We start from the raw sequence: 26,203 nt of genomic DNA on the forward strand, positions 1-26,203 counted from the left end.
CTGTGTCAGGACTGCTAGCGCAGGGCCTGGGTGCAAAGTTTTCTGCCACAGCGACCTGGCATCTAAATTTACTTGCAAGGCCCAGAACTCCCCTTTTACTACATGTAAGTCACCCCTAAAGTAGGCCATAGCTAGTCCTATGGGCAGGGTGGCATGTATGTAGAGGGCAGGACATGTGCCTAGTAACGGGCCTGTTCTAGTAGTGACAAACAGCCTATTTGGTTTTTCACTGCTGTGAGTGCTTCCTTCTCATAGGATTGCATTGAAAATGCCCTGCCTTATGTGTAAGGGGTATTGTCTGATTTATAAGGGGTAACAAAGGCATGTTTGGTATGGTTGTAATGGTAGTGAGAAATGCTGCTTACTGGTGTAGGTGGATTTTTTATTATCATTACAGAAATGCCACTTCTAGAAAGTGAGCATTTCTCTGTGCTTATGACTCTGGTGTTTTGCAGCTTGACTCCAATCCATGTCTCAGCAGAGTGACAGTTGGGCTTTGTGCATACTTTTCAAACAGCCTGCACCCAGGGAGGGTGGAGGTGTCTCAGAGGAGCATCTACGCACTCAATAGTCTTCCTGGGCTGAGAGAAGGGAGAGGCGGGGCACACCTGCATTTGTAAAGGCTGTGCCCTGACCTCACACAATAGGGACGTTTACCACCCACTGATGTTTGGAGCCTGTGCTCGAGGAGAGAAGGGGGCACTCCCAGAACCAGTTGTAACTTGTTGGAACCTCATCTCCCTCTCTTTGTAAAACACACTGTAAACTGAGTATAAGTAGAGGGTAATTTTCCCCACAATTTAGACATTCTTGGGACTAGAAGAGACTTACTGGAAACTGGACACAGGAAGCTGCTGAATGGACTAACCAGGACCCACATGGGACTGATGCTGCTGTGCTGACCTGTGACCTGCCTGGTCACTAGGAGGAACTGCCACCATCTGCATCCCTTGTGCTGGCCTGTTGCTGGGCCTGTTAGCCCTGTGCTTCCCCCTCTCTTGTCTTCAGGGGCAGGGTGCCGTGACCTCTGGCCCCTGCCACAAACCAAGGCCGAGAAGGGCTGCTTCCCTTCTTATATAGCACCAGGTGAGCGCTTTTTCTTTGTCCCCTGCGCTTCATAGCGCTTTTTCTGAATCACCGCCGTAGCCCAGGTGTTGCTCAATCACCGCCCCAGCCCAGGTGTTGCTCAATCACCGCCGTGGCATCGGAAAAATCCAAGCGTGAGGGGCGCGCAGCCCCCAGGACCCCCGGGGCACCCTTGATTCAAGATAAGGAGCAAGCGTGCACCTATTGTGCCCCCGGGGTGAAGCACGCTCTGCAGAGTGCCCCCAGGGCACAAGTAGGCACCAGCTTCGGCACCTGCACACCGTCGTGGCCCAAGTGGGCTGACCCAAAGAAAGGAGACATCGGGTGGAGAAAGAAACTTCGTCTGTGGCTCCCCGCCTCTCTGGTATTGTGGACGGGCAGGGGGGAAAGGAAGCCTCATTGGAGGCTCCCCTTGCCCAAACAAAGCCCTAATTTTGTTTGAGGAGACCGCGGGCGGGGCTCCAGAGATCGCGGGCCCCCAGAGCAGCCCGTTACAAACACCAGAGAGGTGCGTGCAGCCGCTCCTCCCCCCCAGGATCATCATACGGCCCCTGTTTTGCGCATAGGAGTGGTGGGGCCCCCATAAATCGATATTTTAGGGCACGAGGAGTGCCTTTCATCATAACGCAGGTGCTCTTTGGGACATACTCTCTCTTAGGTTCCTGATGGGGACAGTATGGAGGGATATGTTAAACTGCTGAGTTTATGATGTTGCATATCTGTTTTGCTAATGTTCCTTTTATGGGCATAACAGGCTAATATGATTTTATAACTTGCCATATGTCCTCTAATGTTCCTTTTTGTGGGCATTATGATGCGGGTATGACAAGCACATTTATTTCTTTACTGTGATTCCTGACTACTGCTCATGTTGCAGAATCGTGAGTACTTAGTTGTTCTAATGTGACTACTGCTTATTCTTGCAGAGTATTAGTAACCTGTGTAACGTTCTGACAGCTGCTAATGTAGCAGAATATTACTGACATGTAATGTTTGGTCTAATTATACTTTCTGCAATACAGTTTATTTTTACATAGCTCAGTGTTGTGTTTACTTTGTGGTGTGCATATTGTATCACGTGTGTTGTATGTGTGTTGTGCAAATGCTTTACACATTGCCTCTGGGTTAGGCCTGACAGCTTGTACCAAGCTACCAAGGGAGTGAGCAGGGGTTATCTTGCACATGTAACTCCCTTGCCCTGACTAGAGTGGGTGGGTTCTGCCTGGCTTAGGTGCATACCTTAGCAAACCAGAAATCCCATTTCTAACACATAGGATACGACAACTGGTACAAAACACCGTTCTTGGTCAGACTCAAACAGCCTCGAACACTGGTTCATCAAATAATTCCTTCCCATAGTGTATTTCTTACAGTACTAAGACTTCCTGAGAATAATATGCTGGTGTAATATGCTATCCAGACAAATCGGGAAAAGGGCCTGATTGGGAGGAGATCTATTTCCAAAGGAAATAATAAATGTTAAGGGGTATCCACTGCAATAATTTCTGCAACCATGTGAGTAAAGATGATGGTGGATATTTCATTAATGGATTGTCCAGGTGTATGTCCAAATATCAAATACAATCATTTTGGCTCACATAAATATTGTGTCCGTATTATTGATCACAAATGTTTTTTCCTATTGGTGGAGATTTTTCAATTCATTATAAACAACATTATGGGCACAATATTTATAGCAGACAATATTCTGACAATGATATTCTGGCACCACCCGAGCTTTAAAACTTCCCCTTGAAATCAAAAGATTTTTGGTTACCATTACATTTTACATTTTGCCCAAATTAATGCTGGTAAAGTGGGGAAGAGAATTCTCAAGCATTGTTTGTGGAAGTGTGGAATTTACTACACATACTTACTGCTTGTTCAAAATCTTCTTCTGTAAAGCCCATGTATTTCTTGGCTATAGAATAGTCTGTGTCCAAGATTGAGTCAAACACCAGTGAACCGTCTGAGCTCAAAGAGTAGTTTGCTTTATCTTTTTTAAGTCTGTGAAAGAAAGAAGGCATTTTACTATGGGCAGCCAGTGTAACGTCAGGCTGCCTTTATTTAAATCTATGCAAATACAAGAAATGATGGACCGAATGCAAAACAAATCACACATTCACCCCAGTCATAAATCTGGATTTAATCTATCAGTTTTTTCACTTGCCATGTCATTCCAGTTTAGATCCAGCTATATGCAAATCAGTCTTGACCCTGTTTCCCATGAGAACAGTCCAGCTCAAAATGCCAGACTAAGGGGGTCATTCCGACCCCGGCGGGCGGCGGGCACCGCCCACCGGGCGGAAACCGCCCAAACACCGCCCGCGGTCAAATGACCGCGGGGAGCATTCTAACTTTCCCGCTGGGCCGGCGGGCGATCTTCAAAAGATCGCCCGCCGGCCCAGCGGGAAAGCCCCAGCAAAGATGAAGCCGGCTCCGAATGGAGCCGGCGGATTTGCTGGGGTGCGACGGGTGCAGTTGCACCCGTCGCGATTTTCAGTGTCTGCCAAGCAGACACTGAAAATCTTAATGGGGCCCTGTTAGGGGGCCCCTGCACTGCCCATGCCAGTGGCATGGGCAGTGCAGGGGCCCCCAGGGGCCCCACGACACCCGTTCCCGCCAGCCTCTTCCTGGCGGTGTAAACCACCAGGAACAGGCTGGCGGGAAGGGGGTCGGAATCCAAGCAGCGCCGCCATGGAGGATTCCTTTGGCAAGGGGAAAACCGGCGGTTCCCTTTTCTGACCGCGGCTTTACCGCCGCGGTCAGAATTGGCCAGGAAGCACCGCCAGCCTGTTGGCAGTGCTTACGTGGTCGTTGGCCTAAGTCCTTCTTGGACCAGAAACAATCACCCTAGGATAGGTTTCAGGGTATCACCCTTCTTCAGCCAGGGTAGCTTGAAACTGGTGGCATAGCAAGCACAGGAATCATGACTTGGCATACCCTTCCCAATTAGGATGACAAATACAAAAACGACAGATGATGGACAGAATGCAGAACAAATCAACCATTCAAAGATCTGGATTTAATCCATCATTTTTTTTTGCTTGCAATGCCATTCCAGATTGGACCCAACTATTTGCAAATCAGTCTTCACCCTGTTCCCCATGGGAACCGTCCAGCTCGAACCACCAGGAATGGTCCTCCCTAAACCAGAAACAAGCACCCCGGGACCAGTTTCAGGATATCACCCTTCATCAGCCAGCATAGCTTGAATCTGATGGCATAGCACGCACAGGACCCACATCTGGCCATGCCCTTCTCACTTAGAGTGACAAATACAAAAACAACAGATGATGGACAGAACGCAAAACAAATCAAAAATTCACTCCCCATAACAGATCTGGATTTAATCCATCTGTTTTTGTTGCTTGCCATCCCATTGCAGTTTAGACCCCACCATATGCAAATCAGTCTTGACACTGTTTCCCAGGGAAACAGTCCTCCCTGAATCAGAAACAAGCATTCTGGGACCCGTTTCAGGATATTACCCTTCATCAGCCAAGCTAGCTTGAATCTGGCAGCAGAGCAAATACGGGACACACGTCTGGGCATGCCCTTCTCACTTAGAGTGACAAATGCAAAAACAACAGATAATGGACAGCCCAAACCACCAGACCAGGTCCTCTGTGGACCAGAAACAAGCTCCCGGAAAAGGTTTCAGGATCTCACTTTCATCAGCCAGAATAGCTTGAATCTGGTGGCAAAGCAAGCACGGGACGCACATCTGGGCATACCCTTCCCAATTAAGGCAACAAATGCAAAAACAACAGATGATGGACGGAATGCAGAACAAATCAAACATTCACCCCCAGTCACAGATTTGGATTAAATCTACCAGTTTTTTTCTTTCCCCTGCCATTCCAGTTTGGACCCAGCCATATACAAATTAGTCTTTACCCTGTTCTCCATTGGAACAGTCTGACCCAAAATTTCAGGCAAGGTCCTCCCTGGACCATAAAAAAGTATCCTGGGACCCGTTTCAGGGTATAACCCTTCATCAGCCAGGCTAGCTTGAATTTGCCAGGCATAATGTATGCAAGGGGGGTGTTCCGGCGCTCGGGGGCCGAAAAAATGTGCAAAGAAATCTATGAGATTTCTTTGAGTCATTTTCATCAGTATTTTCAATGCCTGCTCTTAGGCTCCTGTTGTGTTCAATGGGCCTCTGGGTGCTTTGCAGGATTATATTCATATGTTTTTTATGCTAATCCTGCAAAGCACCGGACTACAGCCATGGTGAGCCGTATTTTAAATACGGCGCATACATGGTGGTGTTGGGGGGGTGCTAAGGGGTGCAAGAAAAGTGTCACTGCACTAGGTGCAGCCGCACTTTTCATAAATCTGCCCTTATGTTTAGTCTTATTTTAAACCTTTTCTTCTTTGTATGCGTGCTATTCAATGCAGAATAAATGCAAAGTCAGAAATGAAAGGAGAAATAAAAGCATTTCTCCTTGTAGCATCTATTTCAAAAGAATGTTATTTTTTGATGCACAACCCTGGATACTTTATTTTTATTTTTTAGTAATCATGGTTTTGCATCAAAAACTCTGGGTGACTGTATGGGAAAGCCAATGCACCACCCATACATTTTCCAGCCTTAGCACTAAGTAATGGACAGCAGTGCTAGGTACTGCTTTCCACTCCTTTCAAGTAAGTTTGCAGAATAAAACAAGTTTTGCACTGGGAAGTAAATTGAAGGAAAAAAGATTTTGCATCAGTTTGTGTCGCTTTTGTAACACAAACAGTGTGCAAAATCTTAGTAGATATATCCCAGAGTTTCACCCCTTCGTTACTTCAGAGCAGTATGAACACTATTGTGATTTATACATCCTAACACCAGAAATATTCAATCAATTAGAAAAACACTCCGAAAAGAAGGCCAAATATAATGTAGTTTACCCAATAAGGAGCTTTATAATCTAGAGTGCCATAGAAGGTTGAATCACCTGTGTATCTAATGATAACTAAGGAGCATATTTAAGAAAAGTGGTGCTCTCAGCAGGCATTAAAAGTGCTGAAAAAATGATGAAAGGAAATCTGTTAGATTTCCTTGCGCCATTTTTTCTGCCCCCCTAACAGGGGAATGCCCCCTTTGCATACATTATGTCTGGCGCAGCAATAATTTAACGCAAAGGGTTAAAAGTGGCGCAATGCATGCATTGCACCAATTTGTAAATATGGCGCTGGAATTTCGGGCATCTAACAAAACATTAGCATCAAGAGTCCCTAGCGCCTAGATGGCACTAGGGACTCCTAAATATGCCCCTAAGCTTCCAATTGGACATTTATCTTATTTTACTCTCTGGCGCTGATTATGACTGTGGAGCAAGTCTCAGATTCCTGGTCCTGAGTTTCAGCCATGGAAATAAGGCATGTGACAGAAAGTCAATCTTTTTTGCCCTGATCACCCCTCATTTTTGACTGATGCTGGTGGTTACTGATTCCGAAAGTGCCCTGGGCTCTGCTAACAAGGCCAAGGGCCAGTGCTCTGACCTCCAAAGTTATAACCTAATTGGTATAATTGAAATTTTCAAGGGAAACCTACCTATAAGTCCCTATTATATGGTCAGACATGCAGCTTTAGTTACCCCAGTAGACTTAATGGCAATTAAGCATGAACTGCTGTGGTGTCTGGTGTAATTTTAAAGCCAGGATGGTTTTATAATTGATTTATATCCAGATTCGACTTTGGAATTAAACATACATCCAACGTCCAAAACTAACTTTTGTATGAGTTATATGTCAACCCTACGATTTACCCTAGGTGCCCCAAGGGTGGGGTGATTAGTTATAAAAAGCAGGGACATTATAAAATATATGTTATATGGGCTGTTTAGGCAAAACTGCTGCTAGCCCCATAGGCTAACATGTAGAAGGCTTTATTAAATGCAATAAAGTATTTTTTGCATTTGGGATAGCTAGTAATACAGGCTCTACAGTTTCAACAGAGCTGGAAGAAGTTACCTGCCAAGCCAAGGAGAGGATCACCCCAGCTGACCAGTGGCAACTGGATTTTTCCTGGACTGTGCAGGTTCATTGTGAGAAACTGATTTCTAGCCCCCACAAGGCAATCCAGAGTCTCTAAACCCTTAACCTGAGCTAGTGGACCTTTATTTTCCCCAAAGGAAACCAGACCCAATGAGACCTCAAAGTTTGGAAACTTTCTGCAAAGTTTTGCTGAAAAGTCCCAGGAGGCTACCGGCTTGAAGTCGAGAGTCAAGCCGCCATCAGCGACTCATGAATCAGCCTGCCCATGCTGGTTAGTCCTGCTGAAAGCTCTTGAGCTCCTCTGTGTTGATGCTGAGGCAAAGACTTTATAAGGCTCACTGAGGCATCGTGTTGCAGCCAGTCATCGTCAAATTGTAATCAGATCCTAGAAGCCAGAGAACACACCGACGAGCCTTTCAACAAGAGTAAAGCTCCAAGAAAAAGACTAAGGGCCAGATTTAGATGTTGGCATTAATGGTCCTGTCATCAACTTTTCAACTGAAAACCTATCTGCCGCCGCAACGGTCCGCCCACCGTACTTAGCTGTTGGTGGTCCCATAGCCAAAAGCCCACATTTGAACCGCTGCCTCCACCAAGAAACACCACCTATGTCGATGGCAAGAGAGGGAAAAGTGAATCCTGGCGAGACCCCAGACACTCTTGACAAGAGTGGAAAACACCTGCTGCCACTGCTGCCACCATCCCATGGAGAGAACATGCCCCCCCCCATCACCGGACTCGTCAGTAGGGACGCTGACTTGCCAGGGTATGTTGGGCGAGCACTGCACGGGAGGCTGGGACCACTGCAGGTATATAAAAGTCCCTGTAATTTTTTTAAACCACTGTGACATTCATATGTTGGTGACACGAGTGGGTTACACATGGCCAAGGACACACTGGCACAACAAGCATATCACACACATACACAATTGCCAAATGAATGCTGGCACCACAATGACAGTACACTCACGCTTGACAATGGTGTCTATGTGTGCGCACTGCAAGAAGATCTGTACTGGTAGATTTGTGCTATTTGTTGCGTATGTGAATTAGTATGTGTATATGTGTGTGGATTGGCTGGTTGAGGCTGAATCAGCAGGACTGGGTGGTGTATTTGTGTCAGTATGTGTGTCACCTGCATGTAAGATTGATGTTATTATGTGTGTTGTGTTGCAAGGCAATACATTCAGGTGAGTGTTGTGTTTTTGTATAGCTGAGTGTGTATTTCTGTTGGTTGTTGTGGTTATGTTGTATGTGGGTGCAGTGTCAATGGTGTGTGTGTTATGGCATGAATGTATGTCAATGTGTATTCTTGACATGTATGGGTTGTGCTGTGTTGGAATTGTAATGGATGATGGTGTGTATGTAGAGTGCTGTGTAGTGTTGTGCAGGGGGACACATATGGTGGAGTGAGTATGTGTCACTTACCTCCATTCCATAGCCCCTGCCATTGTTTGAAGTCCATTGGGACCCACCGCTGTCTCCCTCCATCATCAATCCATCGCCAGTATGCCGCTAACATTTAAATATGGCGGGCAAAACATCGTAGACTTGACAGTCTCTTTGGGTATGCTGCCAATTAGGCTTGGTGGTAACACTGCCAGATCTAAATCAGGCCCTATGTCAGAAGGTAAACTTTTGACAGGGACCTAGCCCTCAGGCTATCCCACCCACACTCCATTGTGGCCAGCCTAAAACTTTGATTTTGTACCAGTCAGGCAAAACCAGATAGCCGTGAGAGACACTTTGAGCTTTTTGCCACTAGAATGCATATTTTTTTATTTAATCTTTGAAAATTCATAATGCTGGCAACCTACTGATTTGAGGATAAAAGTAATGTCTATTTTTATGAAATAGTGTTGGCTTTTTGTGTTGTGTCTTTTACTTATTTACTGTTTTTGTGGTATTAAATGCTTTACACTTATCCACTTTCCTAAATTTACTTTTCACTTCCCAAAAGTGCCATTGGTTGAGCAAGGATTAATTTACTGAGACTTGACTGGACCTTTTAGTAATTTTGGTATTATTATTAGCAGAAGGTGAACACCCCCACCTAGTAGTTTACTGCAGCATAACATTCAGAATTGGTATTTATTAGGACCGGTTTTGCTTTTTTAGCAGGCCTGTACCCAAGATAAATATCATCAGGTTTTACCCACCAAAATATGCTAGTGGGGAAAAACGGATGTGAAATAATTATCGCACAAATCAGAATTCCCCCAAGGATAGTCACAGCCTAATCACAGCCTAATTATGCATATCATCATGGCAACTAGCAACTAGAAATCAGTAAGGAGATTTTGCTTCAGAATTTGCCAAGTGTTTTAACTGGCACATAGAAACATGTTATTATCTTGCACCAGTAAACCTGTTTCACCACACTAGTTCGAAAAAAAATCACCACCCTATTTTGGTGAAGCTCCATGCATCCTGCCTAGTTGATGATTTTCTTTAGACTGAATATAAAGTTCTTCTTAAGAAGTCATTTGAAAGATTTAGGGCCAGGTTTAAGTGAAAATGACAGTGCGCGTCGCTGTGCCAAATTTGGCAGCGTAGCGCACCGTCATTTTCAAAACACAGGGATGTGCCGTATTTACAATAATACGGTGCACCCCTGTGTTTCCCCCTGTGCCGGCACAAAATTTGCTGCCGCACGCTAACGCAATCAACCTCGCACCATAGTGCAAGGATGGCTGCGCTGAGGGGGAGATTGTGTTTTTGCATGAAGGGACACCTTCCTCCACAAAAACAATCTTCAATGAAGGTTTGCTCTTTTTATGTGTGCTCCAATATGCTGGGCACGCCCCTGGGGTGGTGTTAGATTTTGGAGCTGCCTCAGGTTTACAGAAACTCGTAAATCTGGGGCAGCATCAGAAATGCATTGGGTGTTGCTGTGGCACGTCCGCAGCATCACCGATTTGCACACCCCTTCCATGCAAAGTGCTGTGTATGATGGGGCCGGATTTACAAGATGGTGTTAAGCCACAAAAAGGGGCTTAACACCACCTTGTAAATACAGTGCAGTGCATAGCGACACCGGAGCGTCACTAAATGATGCTTCCATGGCACTTGGGGCTCTTAAATATGCCCCTTATGATTTTTTGCCATCTGCAGTGCTAGTTGGGCAGGTGCCACGCGTATTCCACAGTTACACCACTTCAAATCTATTTAAATATATTTGGGAAATGTTAATCTTTTCCAAAATGCACTGAAACACATTTTAAAAATGCAGAGAGGCACAGTAGCTGTGAAAACTGAATAACATTTTCATTGCATCCGAGTCAGACATAGTTAGGGCAGGATCACTTCCAAAATGTAACTGAAGTAAAGAAGGGATTTATTGGCAATGGTCATGGATAATACGCCATAACAACTTTAAGTGTCAGGGAGTCCCATTACGTTCAGGAGGAAGGAATCTGTGTCAGATTTCCAGAATAAGGTCTAACAATGTAACCCAGTATCATTTACAATAATTGAACAACTGTTATATTTGTAAGTAATAGGTTTATTAAGTGGAATTTCGCGCAACAAGTCAAACAATCTGTAGTGAAACCGCCACAAACTACTAGTTCAAATGTATATTTGTTGTTGAAAACAGGTGCCGCGCAGCACCTCTCTCATATCGCCACAGATCCACTCCGCAACTGTCACTATTTTCTAAACCCTTCTTAACATTCTCTTGTAGAATATACTGACCTAATTAAGCCCACCGGACGTTCTGCCAGGTGACTAGAACGCCAACCCAGCACTAATTTAACAGTTATACAAACCTAACGCGAAATTCCTAAAATTATGCAAATTCTGCTGGTGTTTAAATTTCGCCGGGCCTAGATACTTTACATCATAGAACAGTTAGTGATATCACAACTGACATCACCAATTTCATTTATTTAAAGTTAAAAGCAGTTAGAAATATAATAAAACCTTACTGTATCATAGGATGCTTTGTCAAATCTGGGTCACAAGCACCGGTTATGTAACTTGACCATGGACATTGCTGTTGAATACAGGAAATATGGTTGTAAATATCTGTAATATCTGCCAAAAAGCAGCTAAATGCATCGAAAAGTAGGAGAGATATCAAGCATAAATCAGTGATACGTATATCGCCTACTGCCTTCTGAAATGAAGAATAACGTAATGCAACGCAACATAACATAACAAGGCATAACATTAAATAACATCCCATCAGATAAACGTTACATTATAGCATACCATACTAAGATATTATGTAGGTAATATAAATACATGTTGATTTGTGATGATGACAAATATTAATAATGTAAGAATTATTTTTGGAAACCTATATTTGCTATTCTTCACCAAGAGCACTTGACATAATATTTACTTCTGTTTGTTGACCATATTGAATGGTAACAATGCATAGTAACAATACAAAACTACAATACATTACCAACGGAAACGAATCAGAATTTAAATTACTTTTTTTCAGGTAATATTTTAAGTAATTTTGCGGGTAAATGATACTCCGGGAGTAATGGATTACAAGACTTACTGTAAAAAGTAGGTTTTGAGTACAAACTCGATAAAGAGATGGCATGTTAGAGGGCGATGACATTGACAAGTAGTTCGTTCCACTAAAATGAATGAACGAGTAATTGAACAACTACACTTAAAGAGTGCAATGTACAGAGCACACCATTTCTGGGTACTTCCAGGTAAAGAGTTACGAGATTCAATGATATTTCACCGTTTCTTTCCTTACATTTGTTCATTTCTCCTTCTTGGTTCCCTACGATTAGGTGGGCCGGATTAGGAGGTATATTTTTCCCTATTTTTCACCCAGATCTGTAACTCTCTTCCTTTGCAGTTTCATACTTTTGGTAAAGGGATTCTGACATTCTTGTTTGTAACTAAGGTCTAGATCTTGTTCACTAAGGACAGGTAGACTTGCCTACAGTATACAGGAACAGACAATGTTTCAATCGTAGAAAAATGAGTGCCAGGTCCAAAGCCTGCAGCTTGTACTACCCACTGCCCCTGCCTATCACGGCCAGACTGGCCTACTGGGAACTGGGTATTTGGATTGGCTGGCAGGGTGGGGTCCCTTTTACTGCCAGTGGGGGTCTGGGAGGCCTTCCTGTCACATCCCTACTTGCAGCGCTTCTAAAGAAACAATCCAAAAACAATCGGTTTTAGATAACCCTTTCACGCGCACTTTCAAATCATTTGTTTCTTCATTGCTTATTAACGAGTGCTGAATGTAGGAACATGGCCGGTAGGTCCCCAGTAACAAAACCGCCCCCACTGGCAGTGAAACAGGTCCCCACCATGCCACTCCACTGAAACACAAAGTCGCTAAACATATGCTGCTGCCAGTGATGCCAAGTACCAATGCACTCCTTCAATGCTTACAATTTGCACTATTACAGGTCACCCAAGTTATAAGAACTTCCTGCACGCACTGGTATCATATATTTTTAACTGTTACCCTCTGCTGATGCCCTGCGCTTAAAAACTGAGGCGGCACCACTATATGGTGGACCGTCAAAATCAAGTGCTGGTGTTAAGTAAGAATTAATATTTATGAAATGTTTGTGCCGCCTTTGCATCATTTTTTTCACTAAGGCAGCACAAACCTAACTCCACATTTTTGTTTTGACTCTAGACCCATCTAGCTTCAAAATATTGGAGTTAGCACCATTTTCAGGGAGCTCCAATCCACCTTGCGTCTCATTGCGACAATGAGATGGAAGGCAGGTGTTCCCTTCCTAAAAATGATGCTAGCACCAAAGCACCATATTTAACTCCTTACGCTAAAACCACGCACACCTAGAAAGGGGGACCCAAAAAATGACGCTAAGGCTGATTAGCGTCAAAATTTAACACCTGGTCAGACTAGGTGTTAAAGTGCAGTTAGGCACATTTCCTTAGGAAAACACCATGGATTCCACCATGGTGTCCCTATTCTGTGCACATAGATACCCACCCCAACCCCCAGCATCACCCCCACCCACACCACAGGGACGCTACAGGTGGAGGGAGCCCATCCCAGGTAAGTTAAGGTAAGTATATATGTTTTAATATTATGTGGAACTGGGGGCCACTTACATGTGCCCCCTGGCTGGCACTGGGTATGTTGGGGTTGTACTGATAACACTAGTCCCCAGTGGTGAGCATTGGGTTTGTGGTAATGACTCCTGTCTATACCTAGACAGGAGTCATTTTTTGGCTGCTTGTGAGTGAAAAAATTGTGCTAGGCTGACTAACAGCTGATATTTTACCACTAATCTGCCTAGCGCCATTTTTTCTACCACCGCCCAGCCCCGGCTAGCGTACTTTTTCATGACGCTAGCCATTGCTTAGCGCCATTGCTTAGCGCCATTGTGCATCATTTTATAAACATGGTGCACAGATGACTCTAAGGAATGGCGTTAGCTTGCACTAAATGTTTTGACTCACAACTGCGCTAGCGCAGTTGTACGTCATTTTTCATAAATATGGGCCTAAGTGCCAGTGTCAAGGACTGCCAAACACCAGCACAAATTAAGCACTGGAAAAAGCTTTGTTTTTAGTTTAGAAAGCATAGTTGGATAAGCGCCCAAATACATTCTGACATTGTTGTTTGAATTCTGCAAGTACCGGTCATTCATTCATTCATCTGTACACAATCGTACACTGTGTTTTGCAAGGATTATATCAGGAGATGTCTTCAAGCATTTCAGATTTAGAGCACACACAGTATCACAATGATTTGCAGTGGAACGAACCAGCAGATGTCGGGAACATCATCAAGGAACACTTTTTTGTGAATACAATGTCCACATATGCATTTTAAAGATGCCTCGGGCATCTGCAGATTTAGACAAGTATTGGTGTTTGGGAATGTGACGTGCTTCAATAGATAGCTGTGTGGACATAGAATTCACCAGAGGGTCTTTAAATGTCACCTTACATATTCATTTTGACACAAGTGCCAGTTCATAAATGGATGGAAACACATCACTCAAACGTGTTTGCACCTACCCTTGTCCTGCAACGATCATGAACTGAGCACAATTTGAGCTCACTCACATTTTGCACAAGCACTGTGTTGTGATCTATTGTGAATTCAGTTACTGTGGTAATAGATAGAACGTGGGTTCTCTGCCAGTGACTGTTACGGCTAGCTGGAGATGGGATCTTCACTTTGAACAGAGCGGTACAATAAAGAAAAACATCCGAAATATCACTGCTTCAGCGTCATTACAACATAATTTGGAGAAGCCGGAGCACCAGCCCAGCCATAATATCATTCTCTCTTTTCAGGGTGGATTTACCCGCAGTAATTTTACAACTACACCTTAATGTGAGTTTTCTTTCGATTTCAACTGTCTCGTTGTAGCCTGTGAAGTCATAAGCAGTAGCGTGTGAAATCAGCAGTGGTGGGAGCTCTTTACTTAAATTAATTTCGGCTATTTGGTTGTGGATTAGCCCAGTTGACGCGCGAGGACTCAGCGTGAGCACCACAACAAGTGATTAGTGTAAACACCACATCTTCGCGTGTGCGTGAAGCCGATTTAATACACCTCATGCGTCTCATTCAATACAAAATGACAAAGGATTAACTTGCTGGCAAAACGTTTCCATAACAACCTAGTCTGTATGTGCAGAGTTGTCAACTAGACAATCGTTTAACTTCTGAAGGCATTCAAGGGAGATCACCATTGACTTTAAATAAATACAGCTTACTGCATTGAAAAGGATACAAATTTATTCTGAGAAATACAAAGTAGTTGAGTAAGAGAATTCTTCAAAACGTTTTATTTGGTAACCTTCTGGCCATGGATACCTCCATGTCACCACCTCCACAATTTCTACCTCATTCTGGGATACTGTCAATAGAATTGGAAGAATGTATAGATATTTTTGATAACTATTTGGAAGCACTAGATGGCCAAGAATTTAGCTCTAGGAGAAGAAAAGCAATATTATTGAACTAATTAGGAAATGGGGAGCAACATATCTTCAAATATTTGCCAGTTGCTATAAGTGATTCAGGGCAAGATATTGGAGACGAATTTGTGGCGGCAAAGAGAAGAAAGGAAATGCGATTCTCTAAAAGTACAAATATAGTTTTGAGACGCTTTAAGTTTTATATTCAGCCTTAAAGGGAAGGTGAATCCATCAATGATTTTGCAACATGACTAAGAGAGTGTTTTCCCTCTGTCCCATTCCCAGCTCACCCTGCCACACTTCCTGTCTGCTCTTTAAAGAGGCCACCTACTGTAGACAAAAAAACAGTACTCCTTACAAAACCGAATGTTGGTCTGTTTGATTATGTCAGTTAGTGTTCTGAGAGGGATTATGAAGTCATTCCCCTGATGGACCCTTTGACACCTGCCATGGTCTCCGGGTTGTCTTCCTCCATGCCTTCCTCCTTGTCTTTCTAACACCTATTCGGTCTGCCCTACTAGTAGGCCCATAATAGAGACATTTCACTATCTACAGATTTACAATTGCTTGCTTAACTCAAAGGCTCCTTTTGCTCCTGTTTCTCTGCCAGGTCATTTTAAGTTTATTATTAGTGTACGAAGCCAGTGACAGATTGAGGATGACTACACTGTGAAGACAGTTCCTGGCCCTTGGCTAGCCTTGTCTTCTTGAATTAGATGCACCACAAGAGGATTACTTGCAAGTACTACCGACTTTCTAAAATGAACAGACATCAACAATTGTAAGATGCGTAGCCAGTGGCCATTCCCCCAAAGGAATCTTTAGGTCAGTATTTAGAGGAGCTAGCTTTCTGTATGAGTGAGCACAAACAAGTTTCACAAAATGACGAAGTTAAAGTGAAAATAATAACATAGGTTTAGGTGCTGGAGTTTTGTTGGTGTTTGTTTTCTAGCAGGCGCGCTACTCATTAGGGAATTTTATCACATGCCCGTTGGCCAGAGGAAGAGTTTTATTTAGTCAGGAAAATCGTTGTTACTCAAAAAGAAGAATCATGTTGCAGACTGCATGGACAAACCAGAGGTAAGATAGTCATTGCTCTCAGGCATTAGCAGCAGAAATATATGTACCATACGCATCTCAGAGTTTAATCCCAATAATACAGCTCACGGGGATAAAGCAACAGCAACAAAGATTAGAATTTAACCTAAAAACACAAGTTTCAAATCTCAGTAGTGTACCAAGCCTTTATGGGTAATCAACAAGTCCAAATGTGCACAAATTTAGCCTCTGTCTAGAGGAGGGGATAAATGTGAAGTGGGTCTTTTCTCTCACCTGTGGTGAAGGGGTGGGCACTGCCCGTAGCCCCCACAGCCCTCTCTGCAAGACCAGATCTGGTGTCGCAGGAATTATCCGGTACCTGAGTCATTCCATGCCTGGAGACTCCAAGAACGTTATCATTGCCTGGAGCAGTATTCCTCATAGGGATACACCTCCGGGTACCTCATCATGAGGGCCCGGGTTGAAATGGGCCAGAAAATAGGCCCGGCCGAGAAAAATCAAAATGGACCACATTAGAAGATTAGATAGCTAAACAAGTGGCCCACGTTTGAAAATTCATACAGTTTCGCAATTGTAAATACACATTGTATAGGTTTTTTTGCGGAGTATGAGGGACTGAATGCATTTATGCTTGCCACAGGCAATGTTTGTAATGAGGTCAGGGAAAACAAAAGTCAACAGTGACCCACCAAACCATGAAACAGATCCATAAATCTCCAAAAAACAGGTCCAGACACTGACCTAACAGATCAGCTCAATGCACACTCCCTGATTAGGGCCATAAGACATCCCTCACAAAGGCCCATATTTAAAAGGTCCTAGTGCCATTCCAACGCCACATCAGCATCATTTGTTTTACAGTAATGTGGCGTTGGAAGGCCAACAATGCCTGCCATATTTCAAGCATTTCTCCACCTTGTAACCCCATGAGGCACATTATGTCTGCACCAGCCATAGTGTATTCAAGGGGGCGTTCCGGCGCTCGGGGGCCGAAAAAAAGGCACAAAAAAATCGAAGAGCTTTCTTTGCATCATTTTTATTGCCATTTTTAATGCCTGCTAAGATGAGGCTTTAAAAGGAGGCTCCCATTGTTTTAATGGGCCTCTGGGTGCTTTGCAGGATTAGCGTCAGTAATTTGTGCATTTTGCAGCACACATAGAAGTGCCAAATCACCATCAGAGATTGTTTATGCACAGGGAGGGACACCTTCCTGCACATAAACAACCAAGCCCCTAAATGCCGACAACCTTGCACTATGGTACAAGGATGCCTGTGTTGGCACAGGCAGCTTAATTCAGTGCCAGCACAGGGGGAAACACAGGGGGTGCGCCGTATTTCCTGTAAATATGGTGCATCCCTGCATTTCTTCAGTGGTACAGTGAAAGACCGCCAATGTTCAGGGGCAAAGTCGACGGCCCATATATACAAAAAGATTCCCATTTGCGATTCCTAAATAGTGAATCATAAGAAATCTCTATTAGGGAACTGCTAATTGAAATTTACAAAAATTGAGATTTCCTAACAGAGATTCCTATGGAGCCACAACTGCTATTAGGAAATCGCAATTTAGGAAATCGCTAAATTGTGATTTCCTAATAGGAATTCACAAATGTAATTCAATAATTCAATTCATGGTTGAATCACACATGTGACACTGTAAAGTAGTATACTACATTAGAAATGATGATGCATTTAATAAATTATATATATATATATATATATATATATATATATATATATATATATATATATATATATATATATATGGCAAATATGTATGACAAAATACCCTCCTAATAATGGATATAAGGACATCCTATGTCTTCACATGTGCTTTATAGGTGATATATATTTAAGGGGTTCATTTAACGTCTGGCATGTGGACCACAACAATGCCAAATTGGTGGAGGCCTCATCTCCACCACTGATGGAGGAATACCATAGCTAAAGATTCCTACATGCTTGGCACAGTTGCATCCACCAGCGTGACTGATGTACTTTGATCACAGCTGAATGTTGAGCAGGCTACCATGCTTGCATTAATTTTTCCTTTGTAGGGCAAACCCCAGAGAAGGGATTTCATACAAAATGCAAAAAATGGCCTTCATACTCAATAAGCTTTCTCCCTACAAGTCAAGGGACTCTGGGCCTGATTTAGAGGCTGACAGACTGGGTTACTCCATCACAAACATGATGGATATTGCGTCCAATGTATTCCAAGAGTATTATCTCAAATGACACTTGTATTACAGCCAATGGGGTATCCGTCACAAACATGACTGTGTAACCCGCTGCCAAACTCTAACTCAGGACTTTTGTTTGCCTTAGCACCCAAGACTGCCATATCATATGTAGTGGAACGGGGCAAGGAAAATGTTTTTTAGGATCATTGCCCTAAATAGGGCACACCATCTAATGCATGAAAGATGGAGACTCTAGGGTGGATATATCATCACCCTTTTATTGACTGCAGGTGGTCATCAGTAGCTTGCTTTCTCCAAAAATGGTGGAAAGCTATGAAGTTGGTCGGTAGGAAAACAAACAAATTAAGGGGACTCTTTCATCCTAGCAAAAGGTAATTGCCCCCCTACGCATTTGCTGCAATATGGTTTCCCTTTCTCAGGGAAAGAATTGATATAGTTGAACGTTCCTCTAGATATTGGAATATTCATCCAATTAACCCCTTCGCTGCCAGGCCTTTTCCACCTCCTGTGCCGAGCCTTTTTTTGGCTATTTAGAGCAGTTCGCGCTTAGGCCCTCATAACTTTTTGTTCACATAAGCTACCCACGCCAAATTTGCGTCCTTTTTTTCCAACATCCTAGGGATTCTAGAGGTACCCAGACTTTGTGGGTTCCCCAGAAGGAGGCCAAGAAATTAGCCAAAAAACAGTGAAAATTTCGTTTTTTTTTAAAAAATGGGAAAAATGGGCTGCAGAAGAAGGCTTGTGTTTTTTTCCCTGAAAAGGGCATCAAAAAAGGGTTTGCAGTGATAAAATCACCAGCTTCCCAGCTTTCAGGAACAGGCAGACTTGAATCAGAAAACCCAATTTTTCAACACAATTTTGGCATTTTACTGGGACATACCCCATTTTTACGATTTTTTGTGCTTTCAGCCTCCTTCCAGTCAGTGACAGAAATGGGCATGAAACCAACGCTGGATCCCAGAAACCGCAACATTTCTGAAAAGTAGACAAAATTCTGAATTCAGCAAGGGGTAATTTGTGTAGATCCTACGAGGGTTTCCTACAGAAAATAACAACTGAAAAAGAAAAATATTGAAATTGAGGTGAAAAAAACATCAATTTTTCTCTAAGTTTTACTCTGTAACTTTTTCCTGCAATGTCAGAGTTTCGAAAGCAATATACCGTTACGTCTGCTGGACTATTCTGGTTGCAGGGATATATAGGGCTTGTAGGTTCATCAAGAATTCTAGGTACCCAGAGCCAATAAATGACCTGCACCCTGCAGTGGGTTTTCATTCTATGCCGGGTAGATAGCAATTCATTTGCTGAAATATAAAGAGTAAAAAATAGCTATCCAGAAAACCTTTGTATTTCCAAAATGGGCACAAGATAAGGTGTTGAGAAGCAGTGGAATTCCGGGGTGCCCATACTAGCATGTGAATTACAGGGCATTTCTCAAATAGACGGCTTTTTTACACACTGTCTTACATTTGGAAGGGAAAAATGTAGAGAAAGACAAGGGGCAATAACACTTGTTTTGCTATTCTATGTTCCCCCAAGTCTCCCAATAAAAATGATACCTCACTTGTGTGGGTAGGCCTAGCGCCCGCGACAGGATATGCCCCAAAACACAACGTGGACACATCACAGAAAACAGAGCTGTTTTTAGCAAATTGACTACCTGTAGATTTTGGCCTCTAGCTCAGCCGCCACCTAGGGAAACCTACCAAACCTGTGCATTTCTGAAAACTAGAGACCTAGGGGAATCCAAGATGGGGTGACTTGTTTGGCTCGGACCAGGTTCTGTTACCCAGAATCCTTTGCAAACCTCAAAATTTGGCTAAAAAAACACATGTTCCTCACATTTCTGTGGCAGAAAGTTCTGGAATCTGAGAGGAACCACAAATTTCCTTCCACCAAGCGTTCCCCCACGTCTCCCGATAAAAATGATACCTCACTTGTGTGGGTAGGCCTAGCGCCCGCGACAGGAAACGCCCCAAAGCGCAACGTGGACACAGCCACATTTTTGAAGGAAAACACAGGTGTTTTTTGCAAAGTGCCTACCTGTAGATTTTGGCCTGTAGCTCAGCCGCCACCTAGGGAAACCTACCAAACCTGTGCATTTCTGAAAACTAGAGACCTAGGGGAATCCAAGATGGGGTGACTTGTGTGGCTCGGACCAGGTTCTGTTACCCAGAATCCTTTGCAAACCTCAAAATTTGGCTAAAAAAACACATGTTCCTCACATTTCTGTGGCAGAAAGTTCTGGAATCTGAAAGGAACCACAAATTTCCTTCCACCAAGCGTTCCCCCACGTCTCCCGATAAAAATGATACCACACTTGTGTGGGTAGGCCTAGCGCCCGCGACAGGAAACGCCCCAAAGCGCAACGTGGACACAGACAAATTTTTGAAGGAAAACAGAGGTGTTTTTTGCAAAGTGCCTACCTGTAGATTTTGGCCTGTAGCTCAGCCGCCACCTAGGGAAACCTACCAAACCTGTGCATTTCTGAAAACTAGAGACCTAGGGGAATCCAAGATGGGGTGACTTGTGTGGCTCGGACCAGGTTCTGTTACCCAGAATCCTTTGCAAACCTCAAAATTTGGCTAAAAAAACACATGTTCCTCACATTTCTGTGGCAGAAAGTTCTGGAATCTGAGAGGAGCCACAAATTTCCTTCCACCCAGCGTTCCCCCACGTCTCCCGATAAAAATTATACCTCACTTGTGTGGGTAGGCCTAGCGCCCGTGACAGAAAACGCCCCAAAGCGCAACGTGGACACAGCCAAATTTTTGAAGGAAAACAGAGGTGTTCTTTGCAAAGTGCCTACCTGTAGATTTTGGCCTGTAGCTCAGCCGCCAACTAGGGAAACCTACCAAACCTGTGCATTTCTGAAAACTAGAGACCTAGGGAAATCCAAGATGGGGTGACTTGTGTGGCTCAGACCAGGTTCTGTTACCCAGAATCCTTCGCAAACCTCAAAATTTGGCTAAAAAAACACATGTTCCTCACATTTCTGTGGCAGAAAGTTCTGGAATCTGAGAGGAGCCACAAATTTCCTTCCACCCAGCGTTCCCCCACGTCTCCCGATAAAAATGATACCTCACTTGTGTGGGTATGCCTAGCGCTCGCGACAGGAAACGCCCCAAAGCGCAACGTGGACACAGCCAAATTTTTGAAGGAAAACAGAGGTGTTTTTTGCAAAGTGCCTACCTGTAGATTTTGGCCTGTAGCTCAGCCGCCACCTAGGGAAACCTACCAAACCTGTGCATTTCTGAAAACTAGAGACCTAGGGGAATCCAAGATGGGGTGACTTGTGTGGCTTGGACCAGGTTCTGTTACCCAGAATCCTTCGCAAACCTCAAAATTTGGCTAAAAAAACACATGTTCCTCACATTTCTGTGGCAGAAAGTTCAGGAATCTGAGAGGAGCCACAAATTTCCTTCCACCCAGCGTTCCCCCACGTCTCCCGATAAAAATGATACCTCACTTGTGTGGGTAGGCCTAGCGCCTGCGACAGGAAACGCCCCAAAGCGCAACGTGGACACAGCCAAATTTTTGAAGGAAAACAGAGGTGTTTTTTGCAAAGTGCCTACCTGTAGATTTTGGCCTGTAGCTCAGCCGCCACCTAGGGAAACCTACCAAACCTGTGCATTTCTGAAAACTAGAGACCTAGGGGAATCCAAGATAGGGTGACTTGTGTGGCTTGGACCAGGTTCTGTTACCCAGAATCCTTCGCAAACCTCAAAATTTGGCTAAAAAAACACATGTTCCTCACATTTCTGTGGCAGAAAGTTCAGGAATCTAAGAGGAGCCACAAATTTCCTTCCACCCAGCGTTCCCCCACGTCTCCTGATAAAAATGATACCTCACTTGTGTGGGTAGGCCTAGCGCCCGCGTCAGGAAACGCCCCAAAGCGCAACGTGGACACAGCCAAATTTTTGAAGGAAAACAGAGGTGTTTTTTGCAAAGTGCCTACCTGTAGATTTTGGCCTGTAGCTCAGCCGCCACCTAGGGAAACCTACCAAACCTGTGCATTTCTGAAAACTAGAGACCTAGGGGAATCCAAGATGGGGTGACTTGTGTGGCTCGGACCAGGTTCTGTTACCCAGAATCCTTTGCAAACCTCAAACTTTGGCTAAAAAAACACATGTTCCTCACATTTCTGTGGCAGAAAGTTCTGGAATCTGAGAGGAGCCACAAATTTCCTTCCACCCAGCGTTTCCCCACGTCTCACGATAAAAATGATACCTCACTTGTGTGGGTAGGCCTAGCGCTCGCGACAGGAAACGGCCCAAAACACAACGTGGACACATCACATTTTTTCATAGAAAACAGTGCCTACCTGTGGATTTTGGCCTCTAGCTCAGCCGGCACCTGGGGAAACCTAGCAAACCAGCGCATTTTTTAAAACTAGAGACCTAGGGGAATCCAATATGGGGTGATTTGCGGGGCTCTGACCAGGTTCTGTTACCCAGAATCCTTTTCAAACATCAAAATTTGGCCAAAAAACACTTTTTCCTCTCATTTCGGTGACAGAGAGTTCTGGAATCTGAGAGGAGCCACAAATTTCCTTCCACCCAGCGTTCCCCTAAGTCTCTAGATAAAAATGGTACCTCACTTGTGTGGGTAGGCCTAGCGCCCACGAAAGGAAATGGCCCAAAACACAACGTGGACACAACATATTTTTTCACAGAAAACAGAGGTGTTTTTTGCAAAGTGCCTACCTGTGGATTTTGACCTCTAGCTCAGCCGGCCCCAGGGGGGGGGGGAAATGCCCTAAAATAAATTTGACCCCCCACACCCCCAAACCCCCCCTGCCCAGGAGCGACCCTTGCCTACGGGGTCGCTCCCCCTGCGTGACATTGGCGCCAAAAAACAAATCCCCGGTGCCTAGTGGTTTCTGCCCCCTTGGGGCAGATTGACCTAAAATCGACCAATCTGCCCCCAAGGGCGGCAGAAATGGTCTAAATACAGTTTGCCCCCCAGGGGAGCGACCCTTGCCTGATGGGTCGCTCCCCATCTCTAAAAAAACAAACATACAAAAAAAAAAACACACAATTTTTTTTTGCCCTGGCGCCTAGAGGTTTCTGCCCCCCCCTGGTGGCAGATCGGCCTAATAATAGGCCGATCTGCCCCCAGGGGGGGCAGAAATGGCCTATAATAAATTTGCATCCCCAACCCCCACCCCCCCCACCAGGAGCGACCCTTGCCTACGGGGTCGCTCCCCCTGCGTGACATTGGCACCAAACAACAAATCCCCGGTGCCTAGTGGTTTCTGCCCCTTTGGGGACAGATTGACCTAAAATCGACCAATCTGCCCCCAAGGGGGGCAGAAATGGTCTAAACACAGTTTGCCCTCCAGGGGAGCGACCCTTGTCTGATGGGTCGCTCCCCATCTCTAAAATAACAAACAAACAAAAAAAAAAACACACACAAAAATTTGCCCTGGCGCCTACAGGTTTCTGCCCCCGGGTGGGGGCAGAAATGGCCTAAAATAATTTGCCCCCCCAACCCGCACCCCCCCCTCGGAGCGACCCTTGTCTACGGGGTCGCTCCCCCTGCGTGACATTGGCGCCAAAAAACAAATCCCCGGTGCCTAGTGGTTTCTGCCCCCTTGGGGGCAGATTGACCTAAAATTGACCAATCTGCCCCCAAGGGGGGCAAAAAAATTCTAAATACAGTTTGCCCACCAGGGGAGCGACCCTTGTCTGATGGGTCGCTCCCCATCTCTAAAAAAACAAACAAACAAAAAAAAAAAACACACCAAAAAAATGTGCCCTGGCGCCTAGAGGTTTCTGCCCCCCCCGGGGGCAGATCGGCCTAATAATAGGCCGATCTGCCCCCAGGGGGGGCAGAAATGGCCTAAAATAAATTTGCATCCCCAACCCCCCCACCAGGAGCGACCCTTGCCTACGGGGTCGCTCCCCCTGCGTGACATTGGCGCCTAAGAACAAATCCCCGGTGCCTAGTGGTTTCTGCCCCCTTGGGGACAGATTGACCTAAAATCGACCAATCTGCTGGGGGGCAGAAATGGTCTAAACACAGTTTGCCCCCCGGGGGAGCGACCCTTGTCTGATGGGTCGCTCCCCATCTCTAAAAAAACAAACAAACAAACAAAAAACAAAAAAAACAAAAATTACGCTGGCGCCTAGAGGTTTCTGCCCCCCCTGGGGCAGATCGGTCTAATAATAGGCCGATCTGCCCCTAGGGGGGGCAGAAATGGCCTACAATAAATTTGCCCCCCCAACTACCACACCCCCCCCTCGGAGCGACCCTTGCGTACAGGGTCGCTCCCCCTGCGTGACATTGGCGCCAAAAAATAAATCCCCGTTGCCTAGTGGTTTCTGCCCCCTTAGGGGCAGATTGACCTAAAATCGACCAAGGGGGGCAGAAATGGTCTAAACACAATTTGCCCCCCAGGGGAGCGACCCTTGCCTGATGGGTCGCTCCCCATCTCTAAAAAAAAAAAAAAAAAAAAAAAAAAAACTTGCCCTGGCGCCTAGAGGTTTCTTCCCCCCCGGGGGTAGATCAGCCTAATACCAATAGGCCGATCTGCCCCCAGGGGGGGCAGAGATGGCCTCAAATAATTTTGCCCCCCCCTGCCTCCCCCCGGGGAGCGACCCTTGCCTACAAGGTCGCTCCCCTTGCGTGACGGCGCAAAAAAAAGATCCCTGGTGCCTAGTGGTTTCTGCCCCCCTTGGGGGCAGATTGACCTAAAATCGGCCGATCTGCCCCCAAAGCGGGCAGAAATGGCCTAAATACATTTAGCCCCTCCAGGGGAGCGACCCTTGTCCAAGGGGTCGCTCCCCATCTGTAAAACAAAAAAACAAAAAAATCCCTGGCGCCAAGTGGTTTCTGCCCCCCTTGGGGGCAGATCAGCCGAATCAAAATAGGCTGATCTACCCCCCAGGGGGGCAGAAATGGCCTAAAATAATCCCCCCCCCCCAGGGAGTGACCCTTGCCTAAGGGGTCGCTCCCCTTGCGTGAAATTCACACAAAAAAAAAAACTCCCTGGTGTCTAATGGTTTCTGCCCCCCCTTGGGGGCAGATTGGCCTCATCAAAATAGGCCAATCTGCCCCCAAGGGGGGCAGAAATGGCCTAAATATAATTTCCCCCCTAGGGGGGCGACCCTTGCCTAAGGGGTCGCTCGCCACCTAAAAAAAAAAGAAAACATAACAAAAAGAAAAAAAAAGAAATGATCCCTGGTGCCTAGAGGTTTCTGCCCCCCCTGGGGGCAGAAAAGGCCTTCCCAAAAAAATGCCCCCCCCTGGGAGCGACCCTTGCCCAAGGGGTCGCTCCCGTTGCGTGAAATTTGCGCAAAAAAAAAAAATCCCTTGTGTCTAATGGTTTCTGCCCCCCTTGGGGGCAGATTGGCCTCATCAAAATAGGCCAATCTGCCCCCAAGGGGGGCAGTAATGGCCTAAATATATATTGCCCCGTAGGGGAGCGACCCTTGCCTAAGGGATCGCTCCCCACCTAAAAAAAAAGAAAACATCACAAAAAAAAAAAAAAAAAAAAGCTCCCTGGTGCCTAGAGGTTTCTGCCCCCCCTGGGGGCAAATCGGCCTAATTATAGGCCAATCTGCCCCCAGGGGGGGCAGAAAAGGCCTTCCTAAAAAAATGCCCCCCCTGGGAGCGACCCTTGCCCAAGGGGTCGCTCCCTTTTGACAGTTTCATTGAAAAAAAAAAAAATCCCTGGTGTCTAGTGGGGTTTCAAAAGCCGGATTGCAAGCAATCCGGCTTTTGAAACCCTGTGAGAGACTTCAAAGGGAAGGAAATACATTTCCTTCCCTTTGAAGCCTCTCGGGGCCTCCCCCATGGGATTGAAAGAGAAATGCAAAAGCATTTCTCTTTCAATCGCGCTGGAAGCTCTGCGTCCAGCACGACGGGGGAGACCCTGTGACTAATCAGCGCGCGCTCGCGCGCTGACGTCACAGGGGGGTTGGGGGGGTCGGGGTGGGAGGGGAAGGGCTTCCCCTTCCATCCTT

At 45.3% G+C, this 26,203-nt stretch overlaps 1 protein-coding gene across 5 annotated transcripts in view; it reads right to left on the minus strand.

The window, feature by feature from the left end:
* LOC138247224 (adenosine deaminase-like) overlaps positions 1 to 26,203 on the minus strand; it is a 206,377-nt gene that overhangs the window by 43,602 nt on the left and 136,572 nt on the right. For all 5 annotated transcript variants that reach the window (XM_069201957.1, XM_069201960.1, XM_069201956.1 and 2 more), the window contains 2 exons: positions 11,004 to 11,071; positions 2,964 to 3,093 (listed from right to left, as the gene is read on the minus strand). In XM_069201957.1, coding sequence (XP_069058058.1) covers positions 2,964 to 3,093; positions 11,004 to 11,071 — 198 coding nt within the window. The remainder of the gene's footprint in view (positions 1 to 2,963; positions 3,094 to 11,003; positions 11,072 to 26,203) is intronic.

Source organism: Pleurodeles waltl, chromosome 7 (genome assembly GCF_031143425.1).
Source record: "Pleurodeles waltl isolate 20211129_DDA chromosome 7, aPleWal1.hap1.20221129, whole genome shotgun sequence".
NCBI classification, from domain to species: Eukaryota; Metazoa; Chordata; class Amphibia; order Caudata; family Salamandridae; genus Pleurodeles; species Pleurodeles waltl.